We start from the raw sequence: 21,399 nt of genomic DNA on the forward strand, positions 1-21,399 counted from the left end.
AGTGTTTTTGGGTAGATCTCCACCAGCTTTGCACAGTGAGATGGTGAAATCTTTGCCCCCCCCCATTCTTCACGTCAAAATTGCTCTAGTTCTGCCAAGTTTGATGGGAACCGTCAATGGACTGCAATCTTCAAGTCTCGCAATAAATGTTCAATTGGGATTCAAGTCAGGACTTTGACTGGGTCACTCGAGAACATTTATTTTCTTCTTATTCAGCCACTCCAGTGTGGCTTTAGCTGTAAAAGCAAAAAAAAAAAATGCAGATAAAATTTTACATTTTATCTGCATTTTTTTTGGAGCTTCATCACTTTGGAGTAGTTTGTGAAGACTATATATCAAGTTTGATTTGAAAGCATCATGAAATAAGTTCAGGTGGCATCGGAATGTGAAAACTTTGGAGGGGGTGAATACTTTTGCAGCAACTGTATACGCACATTATACAAAACTCTACTGTGCCACTTTTCTTCATCAGCAATTTTGCCTGTACTAAGTGAAACACACATACATACCAGGACACCGCTGCAACAAGCAGGGCCTCGTAATGGTAGGTTTCTCAAGACGACTGCATTCTGTCACATTGATCTTGACTATAATGCCCTGACCCATGAGTCTTTGACATGAGACATCTCTCTGCTGTATTCCAGCACCACAGCTTGCTGAGCACTGCATTCCACAATAGAAAACAAGTCAAGTAAAGTGAGGTAAGATGCTGCCCCCCACTCCCTGTATAACCTCCTACGTCTTGATTATATGTTCAGGATCCTAAACATCTGCATCAGAGGCCTTTGCAAATGGTATAGCAGACATTCTCAAATGCTTAGAGAACTGAGAGTAAAAACGCCCAAGGAAGGTGTGTGTTTGCGTGTGTGTGTGTGTGTGTGTGTGTGTGTGTGTGTGTGTGTGTGTGTGTGTGTGTGTGTGTGTGTGTGTGTGTGTGTGTGTGTGTGTGTGTAAAGACAGGTTAATATGTGGCAAGCATTTTTTGGTGGACAGGATGCAATAGGTGATGTGGCATTTGCTTCCGGGGACCTCCTACAGTAATGAGGTCTGATCTCAAATGAATGTCTTGGAAGGTTTGATCAGTTCACTTTGGGGAGGCGCTTCTGCTCCTCACTCACGAGTGTCATAGTGACCTACTCCGATTGAGGAGTGGTCCAATAGTATGACCATGTAGTCTGGCCCTTCGGGGTTAGGATGTATGTGTTTGATTGACCATGTGCTTTCATATTCAGGCTGTGGTGGATGTGTACGCTCATGGAACCGTCTTGTTGGATTGTGTACTTTGGCCAAGGGGTCAAGGTGCATGTCCCAAGATATTTAAAAGTTTTGATTATTTTTTACCTTTTTTATGAAAAAAACATGTCACCCTCATAAGGTGAGAACACTTGGGGCCCAATACATTTTTTAAATATGCAATACAGTACTATATCGTTTTGACCCCATCTCTCAACGGTGAAGAATCACTTTATCAATTAAATAATTATCATATCCAGATCCAGATTCAGATCTTCACCAAAATTGAATCGTTTCTTCCTTGTCACACACCCAACATCTCCACCAAGTTTCGTCAGAATCTGTCCACAACGTTTTGAGATATTGTGCTATATATCCGTTTTGGCCCCATCTCTCGATGGTGAAGAAGCCATGAAAAAATTCTAGTCGTCGGATCCGGATCTTCACCAAATTCTAATCAGTTCGTCCTCGTCACACACTGAACCTGTTCACAAAATTTCATCAGGATCCATCCACAACTTTTAGAGATATCCTGTACACAGACAGACAGAAAGGGGTGAAAACATGACCTCCTTCACCTTCGGTGGAGGAAGTAAAAATCAAATCAAAAGCAATCACTGAAAACATTGAAGAACCGCTCACATTAATACCAGTGATTTTGGACCAACGATGCAGAAATCAAGAAAATGACGAAGTACCAAGATCTCAAGGAATGAAGTGAAAAAGATCCAGGAAGCTGAGGAATTCCAAAGTTGTACCAGTTGTGACGAAGAACCTCACGGGAATGATAACGAAGAACCTCACAGAGATATTAAAAACCATCCCTGGGAATATCACGGCAAACAAACTACAGTTGGAAGCTTGTCCTGGGCTCAGTAACGATCCTATAGAGAGCCCTCGGCACAAAACTTTGACAACAGAAAACTTCACAGCTTGGTCCAGGAATCGGGAGGCCTTTCTGAAATGGATAAATTGAGCCCACTCTTGGAGGTCTGCATTCCAAATTCTGAAATCCCATATGTACACACACACACACTTGCGTTATGGTAATGCAGTTTATACACATACACACACACAATACATAACCAGAGTTGGTGTCAAAGCCACCCAATGCTTGCCCGTTTATACATTTATCGTTTTTAAAAGACTCGTCGAATAATTAATATTTTTTATAAAGCATTGCAGTGAAGTCTGATCCAAATAATTTTAAAGCAATATATGTATTTGTATATTGTAATCAGTAACAAGAGTGCAAGTGAGCACAATATACGCCCGAACAAGATGGCATATACAGAATTGTGCTAATACATGGAAAACAGCATCCTGGTTGCCATGGCTACCACTTTAGATGATGAACGTATGTCACGACACACCGTCTCCACAGTCTGTACCTATGTACCAAATATGAAACGTGAAAGTTGAAAACTTTGGGAGTTAGAGTGCGGACAGGAACGGATGGACGGACAGCATCCTGGTTGCCGTGGCAACCACTTTAGATGACGAATGTATGTCACGACACACCGTCTCCACAGTCTGTACCTATGTACCAAATATGAAATGTGAAAGTTGAGAACTTTGGGAGTTAGAGTGCGGACAGGAATGGATGGACGGACGGACGGACGGACGGACGGACGGACAGACAGACAGACAGACAGACAGACAGACAGACAGACAGACAGACAGACAGACAGACAGACAGACAGACAGACAGACAGACAGACAGACAGACGGACAGACAGACAGACAGACGGACGGACGGACGGACGGACGGACGGACGGACGGACGGACGGACGGACGGACGGACGGACGACCGGTATCACATAATACGCCCCAATATATTATATATATATATATATATATATATATATATATATATATATATATATATATATATATATATATATATATATATATCGGGCGTATAAAAAGGGTATTCAAGGATACCAATGTACCTTTATATGAATTATAAGGATATTCAGAGATAGCAATGTACTTTTATTTAAAATATAAGGATATTATGAGATACCAATGTACTTTTATATAATTTATTTTATTATTTATTTGAATTGAATTTATTTTAATCTCATTCTGAATTCATTTGAATAATAATAAATGTCATGGGTCAGGGTGAGGTGTCCAATCAAAGCGGGACGTCTTACCCAGTTATCACTGTCAGCAGTCATAAAGTGGCAGTTTTAGTTATGTCTCTTATTAATTATGTAACACACCAGTACACAAACACCACACAAAACTACACAAAACAAGTCTTGGCGAGGTTATGCAATCTCCGATTCCTTTTTTTCTTGTTTTTTTCATCCATTTATATTTTCATTTGAGGATGTTGGCTGATGAGTCTGTGAAATTTTCCCGTGTACCGGCTTCAATGTCCACTGGCACGCAAAATTTCAGCTTTCTACGTCACCCTGAAGGTATCGATCTTTAATATCAGTCAATGAGTCAGTCAATCAGTGGTTAGAAAGAGTTTTATATCTAATATATAAAGGCCCGGTCACACCTTGACGTTTTAGCCAACGTATGCCAATTTTTGAATTTTTTTTCTAAAACGCTGGCACACGTTGAATACGTTGGCTTTAAACGTTGTACTTTTTGGTTGTCCTCAAATTTTTTCATGCTTGAAATTTCACTACGTATGCCGGCGTACGACTCACACGTTCCGCTACGCTGGCCACAAGTTGTAAGCACGGTCTGCGATCGTTGACAGACGTCAACACATGCTACTTGTAAGTTAATCATAAGTTGAGACACGCCGAGGTAATGTTTAGCGTACCCGAAACTTATTTCTAACCTATGATTAACGTGTTGTTGGCACGTTACGCGATCGTTGCCCCACATCGACAGACGTTACTTTTAAGTTACTCGTAGGCTGAAAGACGTCGGTATAATGGATCGTCCTTGCTTCAGCGTCCACGGCCACGGCCAGGACACTTATTTGCAGCATTCTTCAAACTTTTCTTCGGCATGACGAGGATGTTCACACTTCGATGTCTAGCTTGGCTATGATTCCAATTGTCCATCGGCAGCGTCTATTTAAAATAGTCGAGTTTGAGCGTTTTAACACGTTCAGAAGAAACGCTTCAAATTTCCAAACCCCAGCGTCAAAAAACAAAGGCGAGTGACAGCAATTTAAATCGTTCATTGTAAACAATGAAAATAGCTGAGTGGTACCGTTTAAAAGTTGTTGAGTGTAAAAAAAATCCAATTGTTGAGCGCAAGCATCTACTTTCAATAGTGGAGATGCAGCCATTTAAATCGTTGAGTGGCAGCCTATGAATAGCAAACCCTACGTCACCGGCAAAGATAAACTTCCGCACGATATGGATAAGTTAGGCTATCGTTGGGCATAGTTTGTGAACGCCGACTTCACGATAATTATTCGTTGGTATATCGTATCTATAAGTAATCAAAGCGCTCTATGCACATTATTAGTTCATTGTGCATTTGTCCAACCCATTATGAATAGACCTAAATCGTAAAAACAAGCTATAGCTCATTGTTGAAAAAGCCCCATAAAAAATTAGCCGCGAAAAACTTCGAACAATGGTGAAAAGATGTCTCCTACCCGTGGACACGCGGACGCAAGGACGATCCATCATAACCCACACCCTCCCCCTCACACTCACCTACTACTGCCAACATGAACAAACTACTACTAATACTAATACTAATACTGATACTGATACTGATACTGATACTGCTACTGCTGACATGGACATCGACTCAAAAAGGACTCGAAAACACTGTTGGGTTCCCCTTTTATGAGCAGCATTTTTATATACCAATTCCCAAAACCGCTGGGAACACGTCTTTATATGGCAGTTGTTACCTAGAAACACGTTAATTTTTTTTTTTTTTGTCGACTGGAAGACGTCATTGGAATACGTCTACATACGTTGATGTGTGTTGGGACTACGTAAAGAATTGGTTCAAAGCACGTCAAACATAAGTTAGAAATAAGTTTCGCGTAAAAAAGACATTACCGCGACGTGTTTCGACTTACGAGTAGCTTATAAGTAACCTTTGTGGACGTGTGTAAGCGTCCACATATCGTGTGTAAAACTTATCCCCATCACATGCGGAACGTGTGTCATACGCCAAGTACGTCGTAAAATTTTGAACATGTTTAAAATTTCTTGACGTACTCTACTTACTACGTTAGATAGCGTACTTTAGCGTTCTACTCACGTATACCAAACTTACTCATACCGTATTTGACGTGCCCCAACGTTTTAGACACATTTTTCTTAGGTCGGCATACGCTGGCAAGATCGCCAAGGTGTGACCGCGATGTTGACACTTCCATTTCTACGGCAGTTATGATTCGAATCGTTGTGCATCAGCCTTTTAATAGGCTACGTCACGACATCGTCGGCGATGCGTGCAACGCGCTATGCCTAAGTTAGACTATCGTTGGGCATCGGTTGTGTAGGCCGACAACAGGTTCAGCATTCGTTGGTATAAGTTATCGATAACACAACGAAACGTTCTGTGTCCGTTACCAATGTGTTATACATAAGACCAAGTCGCTATGAATACGTCCGAATCTTTAAAAAAAAAAAAACATCAAAAGTTCAACGTAAGCCAGCGTTTTACATACATTTTAATACGTTGCCATCGCTGGCTAAAACGTCAAGGTGTGACTGGGCCTTAAAGTATAAGTATCTAATGTATAAAGCTCTTTCTTTATACATATATATATATATATATATATATATATATATATATATATATATATATATATATACATATATATATACACACACACACACACACACACACACACACACACACACACACACACACACACACACACACACACACACACACACACACACACACACACACACACACACACACACATACCTTCTGAGTTGCAGTCTGAAAGATACAGAATCACTCATGCCTAAAGCAATGTCAGCTGCTGCTACACTGCTAACCACAGCATCAGTAAGCCCACATAGGCTCATTGCAACACCTTTCCTGATGGACATTTTGCCCGACAATACTCTCATGCTACTAACAGAAGTATAAGATGAGAAAAAAAACTTGAGTGGGTATTTTCCTGTCTCTATAGACAAGATCAGTGTATTTACCTGTCCCCACTCCGATGCATGCCACTCTGCGAGACAGTCCTTTTGTGCACAATATATAAAGGACTCAGGCTTTGGTCTTGTGCACAAATCATCCTGCAAGCGAAGGAAGCCACCGTCTGCTTGAGTCTTGCGACACTCTACCACTCGACTCCTCATGGGACTCCCACAGCTCTGTGGGCACTACAAACCAGTCGGCAGTTAATCCAATTTTCCACTAAATTCTGTTTATATGTTTAACAATAGTTTGAGGTATTTTCATCTACTTTTGTGTTTCGTAATCATCCTTATCTGAATAAATTGTAACATTTTAAGCAGTCAAAGTTGGTAAGATAAATTTATATAGAGTCCAGTGGAATGATACAAATTGTTAAAAGAAGGCCGAATGCTTGAATTCTGTGTGATCTGGAAATTCTGATCCATCCGAATGTCTACTCTATCTAATCGCACCCAACTGCTCTTGGACTCTGTCTTTTTCACCTGAGAAGATAAAGTAGTTTCTGGCAACCCTTGGTTTTGATTCTGCAGCTGGACCAGATGGCTTCAGCTCACGCGTCCTAAAAATATGCTCTGCTGCTCTTGCATTACCTCTTTCTGCTCAGTTCACCATATAATTTGATCTCTGTCATTTTCCATCTGCTTGTAAGTTGGCCAACATCACCACATTACATAAACAAGGTGCAAAGACTGATCCCCTTAACTACAGACCTATTAGCTTAGCTTACCTCCCATCATTAGCAAAGTAATGGAATCCATCATCACAGTTGACATAAAATCCATCCTTTTTTCCAACATAACAGCCTCATCTCAGATCATCAATTTGAATTTCGACTTGGTCACTCTACCTTGGACATCTGCTTATACTCTCACAAGAATAGATGGAGGCCTTAAATGTCAGACATGAGATCAGGGCTGTCTCACTCTACCTGGGACACCTGCTTCGACTCTCCCAACAATGGATGGAGGCCCTAAATGTCAGACATGAGATCAGGGCCATCTCTCTAGAAATATCTCGAGCATTTATTACAGTCAGGCAGCCCGCCGTGCTCTCCAAACTGTCTGCCTATGGGATCCAAGGGCAAATCTACACATGGCTTACTGACTTCCTTCACTCTCATAGCCAAAGTGTGGCTCTCAATGTAATCCCCTTATCTCCTCTACCTGTCAAGGCTGGAGTGCCCCAAGGCAATGTTCTGGGCCAGGTCATATTTCTAATTTTCATCAACGGTCTCTCTGACTTTATGGAAAATTGTCTTTATGTCTTTGCTGATAGTTCCACCCTTTGTTTTGACATTCCCCATCCCCCACATGAGCAAGCAGCAGCCTCTTCCCTCTCTTCAGACCTTGACAAATTCACAAGCTCATCAAACACTTGGCATATGTCTTTCAATCCAGACAAATCTCACACTCACTCTCTCTGAAAGGACCATCTGGCAAACCCTCCAATGTACTTTCTTAACAATCCTCTTGAAGAAGTTCAGTCACTCAAACTTTTTGGTCTCACTATGAGCTCTGATCTTTCTTGAGCAAACCACTGTCCATGTTTGCCTTTAAAGCCAGTTGTGGATATCCTCCATTGTGCAAAGTCCTTCCTTAGCACACCTGAATTTTTATCCACCTCCAGGGCCTTCACCTGCAGCTTGGTGTACTGTTCTCCCCTCTGGGTTGGCAGTCCTGCCTCACAACTTGCTCAGCTTGATGCTGTGAAAACCAAAACCTTCAACGTCATTGGAATCTCATGTGATGAAGCTGAGTCCATCTGTAGGCTGATCACTTTCACATTGCTGGCAGGTTGGTAGTCCCTCTGTCTTCTTCCGACTCCTTTCTGGCCTTGCACCCTCTGCTCTTTCCGTGCTTTGTCCACCCGAGTTTTTTGCACACGATCCACCCTTTCTGGTGAAACAACAACACCTTTCTGGTGAAACTCCCAAAATCCAGAATCATTGCTCATCTTTTTTCTCCCCACCTGTGGAACCAACTTCCACATTCTCTTAAATCCCGTTCTTCCCTCCATGTCCTCAAGGCAGCTGTTCACCACAATGTCAGATCATCGTCCAAACAAATCCATGATCTTTTCTACTCCAGTTAATCCCTTCCACCCCAACCCCCTTCCCTCCCCCATAAGGCCACCTCTAAACAAATTTACAGCTTTTCCTTCCTTAGAGTTTGCTTCTGTATCCATCTTGTTCACCTCATGCATCCTCCCCTCCCCCTTATTCAACCCCAGATCCCTTACTTGCAGTGGTGTAGTGCCAAATTTTGAGGACCCGTAGCCCTGAAAAAATGTCAGCAGTGACGTCATTGACAGATCTACAGTCATATCAAGTTTCAACATGACACAAACCATATGAGTCCCAAAAAAATGAGTGATAAATTATTTCTGCACATTTTACCATGATAAACAAAAACTTAACTCTCACATCCACTTAATCTCACAATAAGAATCCCCTTTTAAGAAAAAGTCATATCAGTTAGTTTCTAACCACCATTTTTGACAAAAACATGTATTTTAAGAAATAAAGAGCTTTAAATTTTTTTTATATTTGGTACCATGTGGTAAGCTCTGACAGGATGGCCTAGAGGTCTGCACATTTGCCTCGAAACTGTTTAGCCTGGTTCAAATCCGACCCAGCTATAAACCGTCAACCGGGTGGTTTACAGGCAGAGTGATTCATCAAAGTGTGTGCCGTCCCTTGGATGGATATTAAACTGGTCGTCCTGTCTGTCAGTATTAGTTATTTAGTTGTTGCATTTCACATTAGTTGGTGTCTTTCTTGGAGTTGACGAAAGAAGATAAAGCTTTGGGGCCAGATAAACATTTGAGAGTACTGGAGATGGCAGAGCAGATCGGCATGTTAACATATATTATACGTCATGCTTGTCTGCTCTGCCAATATGAGTTTGTGTCATTGATGTATTATAGGCTGACCTCTGCTCATACAACATGATAGCCATCCTTCACAAAAAACTACCACATCACTGATCCACCCAGACTTCAACTAGCTGTTGGCATCCAAAGTTTTCCATGCCTTCATGTGTTCCAGGGTGTCAATACTTTTTGTAAAGATAATTCACTAAAACTGGATATAAAATGATTGGAAAGCTTGTTTGGCTTCTGGATCTTGCTGTATTCAGCAATTCATACGGTTCTGTGTTGCCCTATCACCTGTATTGTAATATCACTCCTCGAGACAAAGTGTCCAAGGTGATGACATACCCAAGCTTTATGACAAGCTTTAACCTCAATTATTTGGCAATGAAAGCACACAAAGCACAATACCTCAATTGATCATGTACGTGGGTGAATTTTTTTTTTTAAACTGTTATGGAGCTAAGCCCAGTGGTTTACAGGCAGGATGAGTTCACATCATAGGCATCCATCTTGGATGGATGGATTGAGGTGCCGGCACAACTACGCACCAGCTTTTTTGTCAGAGTCTCCCTGTATTTGTCCCTCAACCCTGCCATCCATTGGTATGTTTCCCACCTCTCTTTCAACTGTTCCTTTTGTTCTGTTACGTCCTGATCCATTCTATGTTCTAGCTGCTGCAGGAGCCTTGGCCTTGAATACCAAAAAAAGGCATAAAAGATGATCCCATTTTTTTTCCCATTGGTAGTTATACAAGTATTTAACTTTTATAGTTACTTGTTGTGCTGAAGAATGAAATGTATTTCCATACATTGTAAAATTGTGGTGTAGTCTGCGGGCCCACGGGGTGGGGCATGATGATGATGCATGATGGGCGTGATGATTGGAGGAGTGGTCGTGGTGGTTATCGTATCTGCAAGGGATATAGGGTGTGCGCGCCGTCTGAGGCGTCGTAGTAATACTGGAGTCGCCCGGCTCGTGAGTGTGCCGAATACGGAATAAAGGGGAGCCGCCGGGCAGAGTACGCCCGCGCTCGCATTTGTACAACACAGCTCGGCTCGACTGTCCTTCCGCTCGTGTCTGCCTGCTAAGCATCTCCCATTTCAGTACAGTACAAAAATAACTACAACAAATATTGGATGGGGAGATGATTGGTGACGATCCAAAGATGAGATGGAGATCTACTACTTGTACATTGACAACTGAAGAGCAGATGGGTCCTCCAGCTTATTGTCCATTTGTGGGATGGTACATTTTATGATGAAACACTTGGCCTTTGAAGCTCCACTCCATCAGGTCATGCCGTCTAACCCAAAGATGAGATTAATATATGAAAAAGAAAAGTTCGCTCGAATATAATGACCCACAATTGCTGAGAAAAGTGCAGAATGCACCATATTGAGAGAGGCCTTCATCATGCAGTAACTTGGAAGAGGCCAGTCAAGTAAAGTCTTGTCCAGTCAAATCAGAAGACAAAACAGTCTTTTACTCAATATCTCTCATAAAAAAATTTTTGGAAGTTAACTCTCCGAATAGCTTATGTGATCAATATCCAATATGCAGTATTAACCTTAAAAAGTTTTCATTTCAACTCGTACAGTTTTGTATCGTGTCATGGAAAGAGGACATTTCTGGACTTTTAGCAAGAGGATTTTGAATAAGATGGAGTAAAGATGCAACCGTTGCCAATAATGTGTTGAAACAATTTCAAATCCATTCTCATACTTGTGGAGTTTGACTGCACATTTTCAATTGATGATTCACATGGCAGGTTAAAGCTAGTGAAGCATTCTTTTGCATATTTGTCCCTTTGTTTGAACTTTTAAAAACAGCTTGTGGACAAAGCAGGCTGCCAGGTTTAGCTCAGAGGTATTCACACTTGTGGTTGATCTGTCTAGTCTGGGTTTGAATATTGACCCAGCTATAAATTTCCATCCTGGTGTTTCACGAACAGGACAAGACATCAATAACGGATTAACGTTAAGCCAGAGAACCTGTCTGCCAGTACGAGTTGTTGCTGGATGTTAATAATCCCACAGTATCTTTCGCAAAGAGTAGGCTGAACAAATTACAAATTCCTGCCCACATTCTGATGGCAAGTGCAATGGTGACCCAGTCTTGTATTTTTTTTGACTGAGCCTTATTACCTCCACCATCGAAGGTGAAGGAGGTTATGTTTTCACCCCTCTCTGTCTGTTTGTTACTTGCAAAATCGAAGATTTTTCAAGTATGTTGGTCAGTCGATTTTGTTATTGTCTGTCTGTCTGTCTGTTTATCACCTATAGGTCACAATTTCAAACTGATCTTCACAAAACTTCACATGGTAGAGTTTGTCATAAGGAAAAAGCCTATTGTTTTTGAGGTCAAAAGGTCAACATTGGCCAAAAGTCAACAACTTGTGGACAGATCCGGATGAAATTTTGTGGAAGGTTGGGTGTGTGACAAGGACGAACTGATGAGATTTTCGTGAAGATCCGGATTGTAGAATTTTTAAAGTGATTCTTCACCATTGAGAGATTGGGCCAAAAACGATATGTAGCATGATATCTCAAAAAGTTATGGCCGGATTCGGACGAAACTTGGTCGACAGGTTGGGTGTGAGGCAAGGACGAATTGGTTCGATTTTGGTGAAGATCCCAATCCAGATCTGGATATGAGAATTATTTAATTGTTAAAGTGATTTTTCACCATTGAGAGATAGGGCCAAAAACGATATAGTACTGTGTAGCATGATATTTCAAAAATGTATTGGGCCCGATATGTTCTCGTGGATCAGGCATTATGTGGCGGAGGTATGCACTCTACCGAGTGCCCTTCTAGTCTAACAATGAATTGCACTGTTGGAACCTACAGCCTTATCGATATGGTGACAACATTGATGGCTGGATGAATAAAGCAACCTGTCACCCTCAAAGGCTCAGATTAACCAGAGAGTTGGTGTCAAAGCCACCCAATGCTCGCCTGTTTATACATTTATCGTTTTTAAAAGACTAGTCTAATAATATTGTTTATAAAGCATTGCAGTGAAGTCTGATTCAAATAATTTTAAAGCAATATATGTATTTGTATATTGTAATCAGTAAAAAATAGTGTGGTAGATTAAAACATTAGAAAGGAAATAACTTGCACCAAAAACTTTAACATTTTCACGCTCACGCTCACGCTGACGCTGACGCTGATGCCGGGGGTATCACTGTAGCTCTCTGTTCTTCGAACAGGCGAGCTAAAAATGATACAGCAAATTTCGAAAACATAATCTTGCATCGTATATAAACTAATTTTTCTAATTTAAAATTCCTCAGGACATTTTAGTCAGCCTGATATAAAAATTGTGAATTGAAAAGAGAGGTTTCCTTTCCAGGTGAATGCCACGAATGTTTGGGGATGCTATATTTAGCACTTAAGTATCCTGATGACTGAATGGGTGAAGACATGGTTTCTTCATTGAGATGCCTTTAGGTTTGAAACCCATGACTGCTTAAAACATTAATTGCATCTTGGGTTTAGAAAAAAAAAGGTAAAAAAGCCAGTCGACAGTAATATCAAGTCGTGCAAACACCTCGTAATTTTACAGATTTTTTATATTTTTTTTAAAGAAAGTAATTACACTGCTAATCTTCCACATTATTTTACTGGATTTTCTTATTTTTACATTTTCAAGAAACTTTCACTGTAACAACCCAGAAAATAAGAGAAAGGAGGTTATGGGCTGTACCACTATTTTACGAGATGTTGCTGGAACTCAAGGCCAATGAAACTGCTCATAAATGGGAAGGTTGTTTTTCTTTTTTCAAGTGTAATTCAATGACTTCACCATTACACCACTATTTACTTACAAGATAAATTTTATTCTGAACAATACACATTTTGACGAGGGAAATTTCACAATTTCACTGTAAAAACAACTCAGATTATTTTACAGAATTTAAACCACAGCGATCACATTCAAAAACCAACCGGCCATGGTACGGAGACAGAAACCAGCAGTAAGTGCTCTTGTGTGTTTTTTGACATCAATAATGTAATGGACTAACTGGGAGTAACATACGTCATTCCAGTGACCAGTATGCCATGTAGGTGGACAGTCCCTCTGGTTACAGGCTTCAACTTCGGCTGGCCACGCCATGCTGCAACTGCCATCGGCTAAGACAGCCGCTCCATCAGCCTCATGGGACAGCACACGCAAGCATCTCACTTGACGACTTTGTACACCTGCACCACAAGAGCTCGAACAAATGCTCCAGTTCCCAACGTGCCAGCTGCGGCCAGGAAAGAAAAGCATCCTAAAAGACAGCAATGACCACACCCTTTTCACAAGCATTGGTGTTGCTGCAGCAGTCTTTTGCAAATAATATAATGGGTGGTTTGCTATTGCCCTTCCAGTGGTTGTCAGGAGAAAGATTGAAATCTGGCCAGAGTTTTTAATGACCAAATCGTTTCATGGGGTCTTTAATGTACACCAGTGAAAGTGAGCAGATGGGGCAGCTGGCTTAATGTCCCCTCCTAAAGGACAGTGGACTCACTGATGCAACACCCTCCCTGCAAAGGCAAAAAGGTGACAGCCTATAGTCAGACTGAGAATCAAACCCTGAAAAGACATCTCAAGGTTGAGTTCACTATTTCTGAGCTATACTTTCAAACCATTTTTTTATACTGCTGCTGAACCGGACAATTGTATTATATCCAGCCAAGAAAGCTTGTTTCCACTTTGTAATCGTTTTAGGGAAGTCATACTTTTCTTCGATTCTATCTTCTTTTCCTTCAACAGCCCTTGCCTCAATATTATGCATTTACCAAGAGATCTTATGATTCGCTCATCATGTTCTCATCAAATCTCATGAGAGATATGTGCAATGGAGTGCATTCAAGTCAAAGTTAACAATGCTTTATCCTGCAATTAAATGATTGAAAAGCTTCCAAGATCAACGGCAGCAGGAAATCGAACCTTGCCGGACAGGGTTGTGAGTTACAAAGCCGTTGGAGTTGAGGAGGTCGATTTTGTAAAATGCATAAACTTTCCTTCCCTGTTTCACCAGTTTCTTGGTTCACACACACCACAATGGCTTCTTGAATTCCTGGAGAAAAAAAAACAAAACAAAACACAAAGGTTACGTGTCAGATATAGGGATAAGCAAAGCACCATTCACACTTTAATAAATTAAAATTTAAATCAATATTTATTCACATCATAACCCTAATGACAAAGCATGGGGTGTTGTGTATTACAACTAATGAATATTTATAAGGCTCGAGTCACTCCTCATCTTAGAAGTTTCGGGCTTTTTCATAAAGTAGCCATTGAAATCAAACCGAGCTGTCAGTGCGAGCAATGCAACAAGGCGTTACCGACTCGACGACCGAGCTGCTCAAATTAAAATCCTTATCTCGAGCAAAAACTTACAGCTTCCATGAACATAAGAACCCGACTGTAATAGACCAGGATGTTTGTCTAACAATGAATGCAATTGACACAACGTTGATCAAAGTAAGCGAGCCGCCATGGGAAACAAGATGAAGATGAGGTTTCAAGTGTTAACCCTTCATCGAAACAATAATCAATAACCTGGAAATGGAAAATATCCCTCCTGGTGAAGCAACCAAAACCAAGACAGAAGAGGTACACTAATTCCACAACAATTGGACTATTTAAATATCCTTAGTGATCACAACTTGTCCACAAGACTCCTTCTCTGCCCTCAGGACTCTCTCGCACTCCCTGGTATTATAACTCTAACATCTCTCATACTCAAGACTTGACATCTTGGCACACAATTTCCAACCTTTCACCGGATCATATCCTTGGAGCATCGACTCATATCCTCGATCCCCTTCCCCAGATAGCACACCGATTTTGGGATAACATTGGCAATAGATCGGCAAAGGGAGAAGATTTCCAGCGTCGGTCCAAAGTTGGCAACATGGTGTAAGAATCTAGTCCTCTTCTTCTTCGCAAGGCATATTTTGCAAACCTGTCTCTCACCTCAGCACTTGGTTCAAAAACCCTCCTCCTCCCATTCCTACAGCACCACTTTTCTCTGTGCCTTCCAAAAAAAAGAAATCCTTCCACCCATCATACGATCTTTATCGCAGAATGTTAAATTTGGGAATCTTCAAAAAGTGCGGTTTGCAGAGGTTGTATGCGCACAACAATCAAATCCCCTTTATGTTATTTTATGGTGTCAAACCCCTCTGTGTCAGTATCCTCCCCCACATGTACAAGCTTACATCCTACCAACCATACCCCTGCTATGTGTCCCCCTCTTCATGTCCCCTATTTCTGCATCAACCCCACACCCCACACTCTATAAGATTCCCCTCACCCCACCACCTCCAAGCTTCCCTCTCACCACAGCCTCTGAAAACTTCCTTCCGACCCTACCCCCGCAAATCTTCCCCTCCCCCAATCCCTCCGTCTCTGTAACCACACTACCCAGTCACAACTGACTGCTCCTGGACGCTGTGTCTTTTGCACCTGAGAAGGTGAAGAAGTTTCTGGCAACAGTTGACTCTGATTTTGGAACTGGATTGCATGACATCAGCTCACGTGTCCTGAAAACCTGCTGTGTTGCTCTTGCACATCCTCTCTTTGCTCTTTTCATCCTATCATTTTCTGAGATCATATTCCTCTCTCTTCTTCTTCTTCTTTCGGCCAGCTCCCGTTAGGGGTCGCCACAGCGGATCAACCATCTCCATTTCGCTCTATCCTCCACATCTTCCATTGACACTCCAACCACCCGCATGTCCGCCCTCACCGTATCCATGAACCTCTTCTCTGGCCTTCCTCTTCTCCTCCTGCCTGGCGGCTTCATCTTCAACATCCTTCTCCCGATATCCTCCGCTTCCCTCCTGTGCACATGTCCAAACCATCTCAATCTCGCCTCTCTCACTTTGTCTCCAAACCGTCCTCCCTGCGCTGTCCCTCTAATATACTCATTCCATATCCTGTCCATCCTCGTCACTCCCAACGAGAATCGCAGCATCTTTAACTCTGCCACCTCCAGCTCCGCTTCCTGTCTTTTTGTTAGTGCCACCGCCTCCAAACCATACAACATCACTGGTCTCACTACCATCTTATATACTTTCCCCTTCACTCTTGCAGCTACCCTTCTGTCACAAATCACTCCTACAACTCTTCTCCACCCACTCCAGCCTGCCTGCACTCTTTTTCACTTCTCTCCCACACTCTCCGTTACTTTGGACAGTTGATCCCAAGTATTTAAACCCATCCACCTTCCCCACCTCAACTCCTTGCAACCGCACCATACCACCACCCTCCCTCTCATTTACGCACATGTACTCCGTCTTACTCCGACTGACTATCATTCCCCTTCTCTCCAGTGCGTACCTCCACCACTCGAGGCTCGCCTCAGCCTGCTCCCTACAGATCATGATGTCATCCGCGAACATCATAGTCCATGGAGACTCCAGTCTGATCTCGTCCGTCAACCTGTTCATCACCATTGCAAACAGGAAAGGGCTCAGAGTCGATCCTTTTTGCAATCTCACTTTTACCTTAAACCGGTCCGTCATTCCTACCGCACACCTCACCGCTGTCACACTGTCCTCATACATATCCTGCACGATCCTCACATACTTCTCCACCACTCCTGACTTCCTCATACAATGCTACAACTCCTCTCTTGGCACCCTATCATAAGCTTTCTCTAAATCCACAAACACACAATGTAACTCCTTCTGGCCTTCCCTATACTTCTCCATCAACATTCTCAAAGCAAACATCACATCAGTGGTGCTCTTTCCTGGCATAAACCCATATTGCTGCTCACAGATCGTCACCTCTCCTCTCAACCTAGCTTCCACTACTCTTTCCCACACCTTCATGGTGTGGCTTAACAACTTTATCCCTCTGTAATTTCCACAGCTCTGCATATCACCCTTATTCTTGAAAATGGGAACCAGTACACTTAATCTCCACTCCTCCGGCATCCTCTCACTTTCCAAGACTTTATTAAACAATCTGGTTAACAACCCCACTGCCATCTCTCCTAAGCACTTCCATCCCTCCACTGGTATACCATCTGGGCCAACCGCCTTTCCACCTTTCATCCTCTTCATAGCAGTCCTTACTTCATCCTTACTGATCCAATCTTTAAACATCTTCCATCTGTTTAAAATCAGCAAACATCACTACATTACAAAAAGGTGCAATAACGGATCCCCTTAACTACAGACCCATTCTCGTACTTCTAATCATCAGCAAGGTTGTGGAATCCATCATTGCAGTTGATATGAAATCCTTCCTTTTCTCCAATGACCTCATCTCAGATCACCAATTTGGATTCCGACCTGGTCATCTGCCTTGGACATGCTGCTCCAATTCTCCCAACAATGGATGGAGGCCCTTAATGTCAGACATGAGATCAAGGCCGTCTCTCTCGACATATCTTATGGTTTTGATCCACCAGCATCCTACCTTGCTCTGCAAACTCTCTGCCTATGGATGGCATCCAAGGGCAACTCCACACATAGCTTACTGACTTCCTCTACTCTTGTAGCCAACATGTGGCTTTCAACCGGATTCTTTAAATCTCCTCTCTCTCTGTCAACCCAAGGCAGTATTCTGGGCTCAGGCCTATGTCTAATCTTCATCAACAATCTTCCTGACTCTCTGGAAAATCTTCCTCATCTTTTTTGACGATTCCACCCTCTGCCGTGAATTTCTCATCCTTCAGATAGATAGGCTGCAGCCTTTTCCCTCTCTTCGGACCTTGCCAAAATCAAAAGCTGGTCAAACGCCTCCTTTCTGGTCTTGCACGCTTTACTCTTTTCGTGATTTAATTGTCTGAAACAATGTGCTCTCCCCCCCCCCCACCCCAAGGTTTCTGCAGTGTGCCAATCACCCACCATCAACCCTACCTAAATCCAGGATCATCGCTCACATACACTCATTCGTTACTCTTTTTTCCCAGCTGTGGAACCAACTTCCACATTCTCTTCAATCTCATCCTTCTCTCCAGGTCTTCAAGACATCTGTTCGCCACCATCTCAGATTGTCCCCAATCCAAAACCTTGATCTTTTCTACCACCATTAACCCCCACCCGAATCGTTCCTCCTTCCAAATTTCCAGTTTTTCCTTCCCAAGAGTTTCCTTCTGTACTCAACTTCTCCACCCCATGCGTCCTTTCCTGCCCCCATTCCTTCTCACATCCATTGTTTGTTCAAGTCTGCCTCTATGTTCTGCCTCAGCCTCACTATTGCTATTTCCACCCTCTCTCTTGAATGTAAATTTTGTCCTGTTACATCCTGATCCATTCAGTGCATTCAGTGCACTAGCTGTTCCACGAGCCTTGACTCTGTATCCAATTTTTTTTAATGCACTTTTACTCAAAACAATTGACAAACAGTTCTTCTGAATAGACGAGCCCTCATTTTGGCCACCACTCCTTCAAACCATAATTTACAAAACTTCAAAAAATACAAAACAAAGTTCACAGGATAGCAACAGATTGCACAAGATCTACAAACATAGCCCATTCACATGCTAAAACAAAAGTATTTCCATTTGTAACCCACCTAAATATAGACACAGGCAGTCAATTCATGCAACTGCAGCTCAACATCCATCTCACTCATATCACTCTATGACCACCCATCCTCCACCAAAAGCCATATGAAACATAAAACTGCTCATAATTACTCTCTTGACCTTATTATTATACCTCCTCCCCCACGTGCCATCACAGTCACAACTATCCATCACCACAGTCCATAGAACATCCTCAAACACCCTCCTCCCCTGGAAATTTACTTAGTGTAGCAGCATAGCAAACCTGTTGTGCATTTTGTGATACAAGCACCAAATTTGGCACAAATGTATATTAATATGTTGCGAACATTTTCAGATATTGGGCCACTTGAAATTCTCTCTATGTCCGCCATATTGGATTTCAAAATGGCTGCCACTTGAAATCTACATTTGCTATTATCTCTGGACGTAATGCAGCTATTGACTTGATTCTGGAATCTAAATGTATGTTTTTGGGGGCAAGGAATCCAATGATACCATTTTCAACTTAATATTATCTATCACAGGACTGATAGAGCTGGACAAGGTCAGCCAATCTGAATACTGGTGCCGTCTCCTCATCTTGTCTGGTTTCTTCAATGTAGAGGACGAGTTCAGCGAAGACAACTGCCGACATTGCTCGCTCTTGTTTTGTGTCCTGTGATCCTGTTGACTGGGCCTTTCGTGTGCGATTGTAAAGTCCTATCAAGCACCGTGGGTGATACTGGGCATCCAACGCTATCATGTCCCCACCAATGAGACGGTCCAGCAGTTCTGTATCACCAAGAATGGTTGCACAGGCATGCACCCGTTTGTCCATTTGGAATGTTGCAGCTTTCCGAAGACTGTCAGCCCCAGCAGGTTGTTCACAGAAGAAACAATTTTCTGGGACCTTCTTCTCTGTACTCGATGAGCGTGAATGTAACCTGGTGCGTTTGCATGCAGCTTGTTCCTCATCGCTCTCACATTCTTTCTTGAGTGCTCTCTTTTGTGTTCTCTGCAGTTTGGTGTTGTTGTACTGGAGCCTGCATGTCTGATGATATTTTGCACCGTGTGCAACCATCGCAGCTTCAATGCCATGACCATCATCGAGTCTTTCCAGGTGAAATGATCCTGGAAGTTCTCCAAGTTCACTGAATTTGACCAAGTTCTCTGCGAGTGAACTGTACCCACTCCCAATGTCTTTTCTCTTTGATTGGTCAGGTTTGTGGACTAACAGACTAACAGATTTTGTGGACTAACAGACAAACAGACATACAGACAAGCTGGGATCAAAACATTACCTCCTTCCACCATTGAGTGTAGAGGTAAACATCATGGAAATTATATCGTGCCCTAGATTTAATTCATGCTTACCCGTGTATTTGCTTCACTGGTTCACAAGGTCTTTTGCATACATGTAATTCAGATTCTTGTCTTCATTGCTGACCACACAATGTTGTCTAGCTGAGCCCAGATTGTATGTAATTAAGTCATTTATGTGGAGTCACAAGGTGATTTAAACACAGCCACACACAAAGAACACAGTTGATGTGGGTCAACACACATGCAGCCTCTCTACTCTTTTATTTGGGTCAGGGCTGTGATTAAAGACATGTAGTGGAGTCATGTTTGTAAACATTGTTTAAGACATGCTACAGTGCATTGTTAAGGAAACAAGACAGATGGAAGCCTATACAAGAAATTTCTGTACTCTAGAAACACAAAAGATGGCTTAAAGGGTCTCGGAAAAGGGGATTATGCATGTTTGGTATTTATTGACAATATGAATGTAATGTTACATAAAATATGCATATGAAAAACACAAATGAATGGGTCACTTTGTTTCCTTATGGGATATGAATTTATATTTTAGACTGCCAGTATATATGAGCTTGTCTGAGTTGTTACTAGTGATTTAGTATCGTTTTTTAAATTTATTTATATTTACAGAACGAAGACATTCTTTTCAAAGTATTTTGTTGAATCCAATATTTGCCTAGATAATTTCCAAATAAAATTATATAACAGACTGTGATAAATAATATTAAGTTGAAAATGGTACCATTGGATTCCTTGCCCCCAAAAACATACATTTAGATACCAGAATAGCTGCATTACGTCTAGAGATAATAGCAAATGTAGATTTCAAGTGGCGGCCATTTTGAAATCCAATATGGCAGATATAAAGAGAGAATTTCAAGTGGCCCAATATCTGAAAATGTTCGCAACATATTAATGTACATTTGTGCCAAATTTCGTGCTTGTATCACAAAATGCACAATTATTTTGAATATTTGGGCTAAGCCGCCCCACTAACTCTCTTGGAGCCACAATTAGTCACAAAATGAGAGTCCATCTGGCTCGACTCTGGTGTGGACATGACCCCTCCCTTTTGCAACATCAACATCGGCTCCAACCCACACTAAAGCCAACATGTCCCCTCTGTCTGTCTGCCCCAGAAACCACCACATATATTATGACAAGCTGCCCCTCCCTGGTCCAACAAATAATTTATTCAACACTAGATATCTGGGTGTGTCCGGTGGCCGCTGCTGGATACCTGAGTTCCGCCGGCCGGTCTTTTCGCTTGACAAAAGACTGAGGCTCCGACAGCAACAAGAACAACATCCATTATTTTACCTGTTCGCACCAATGCAGAGCCTTCATGATTAAGACTAG

The 21,399-nt window shown here is 42.0% G+C and overlaps 1 protein-coding gene across 16 annotated transcripts in view; it reads right to left on the reverse strand.

Moving 5' to 3' along the window:
* LOC147029952 (ADAMTS-like protein 1) overlaps positions 1–21,399 on the reverse strand; it is a 545,848-nt gene that overhangs the window by 115,559 nt on the left and 408,890 nt on the right. For 15 of the 16 annotated variants that reach the window (XM_085873493.1, XM_085873494.1, XM_085873492.1 and 12 more), the window contains 4 exons: positions 14,157–14,286; positions 13,260–13,470; positions 6,346–6,525; positions 510–663 (listed from right to left, as the gene is read on the reverse strand). In XM_085873493.1, coding sequence (XP_085729619.1) covers positions 510–663; positions 6,346–6,525; positions 13,260–13,470; positions 14,157–14,286 — 675 coding nt within the window. The remainder of the gene's footprint in view (positions 1–509; positions 664–6,345; positions 6,526–13,259; positions 13,471–14,156; positions 14,287–21,399) is intronic. The other variant, XM_085873499.1, reaches the window with a different exon arrangement.

The sequence above is a fragment of the Eptatretus burgeri genome, chromosome 3 (assembly GCF_056783735.1).
Source record: "Eptatretus burgeri isolate ZD-2024b chromosome 3, Ebu_testis_v1, whole genome shotgun sequence".
Taxonomy (NCBI): Eukaryota; Metazoa; Chordata; class Myxini; order Myxiniformes; family Myxinidae; genus Eptatretus; species Eptatretus burgeri.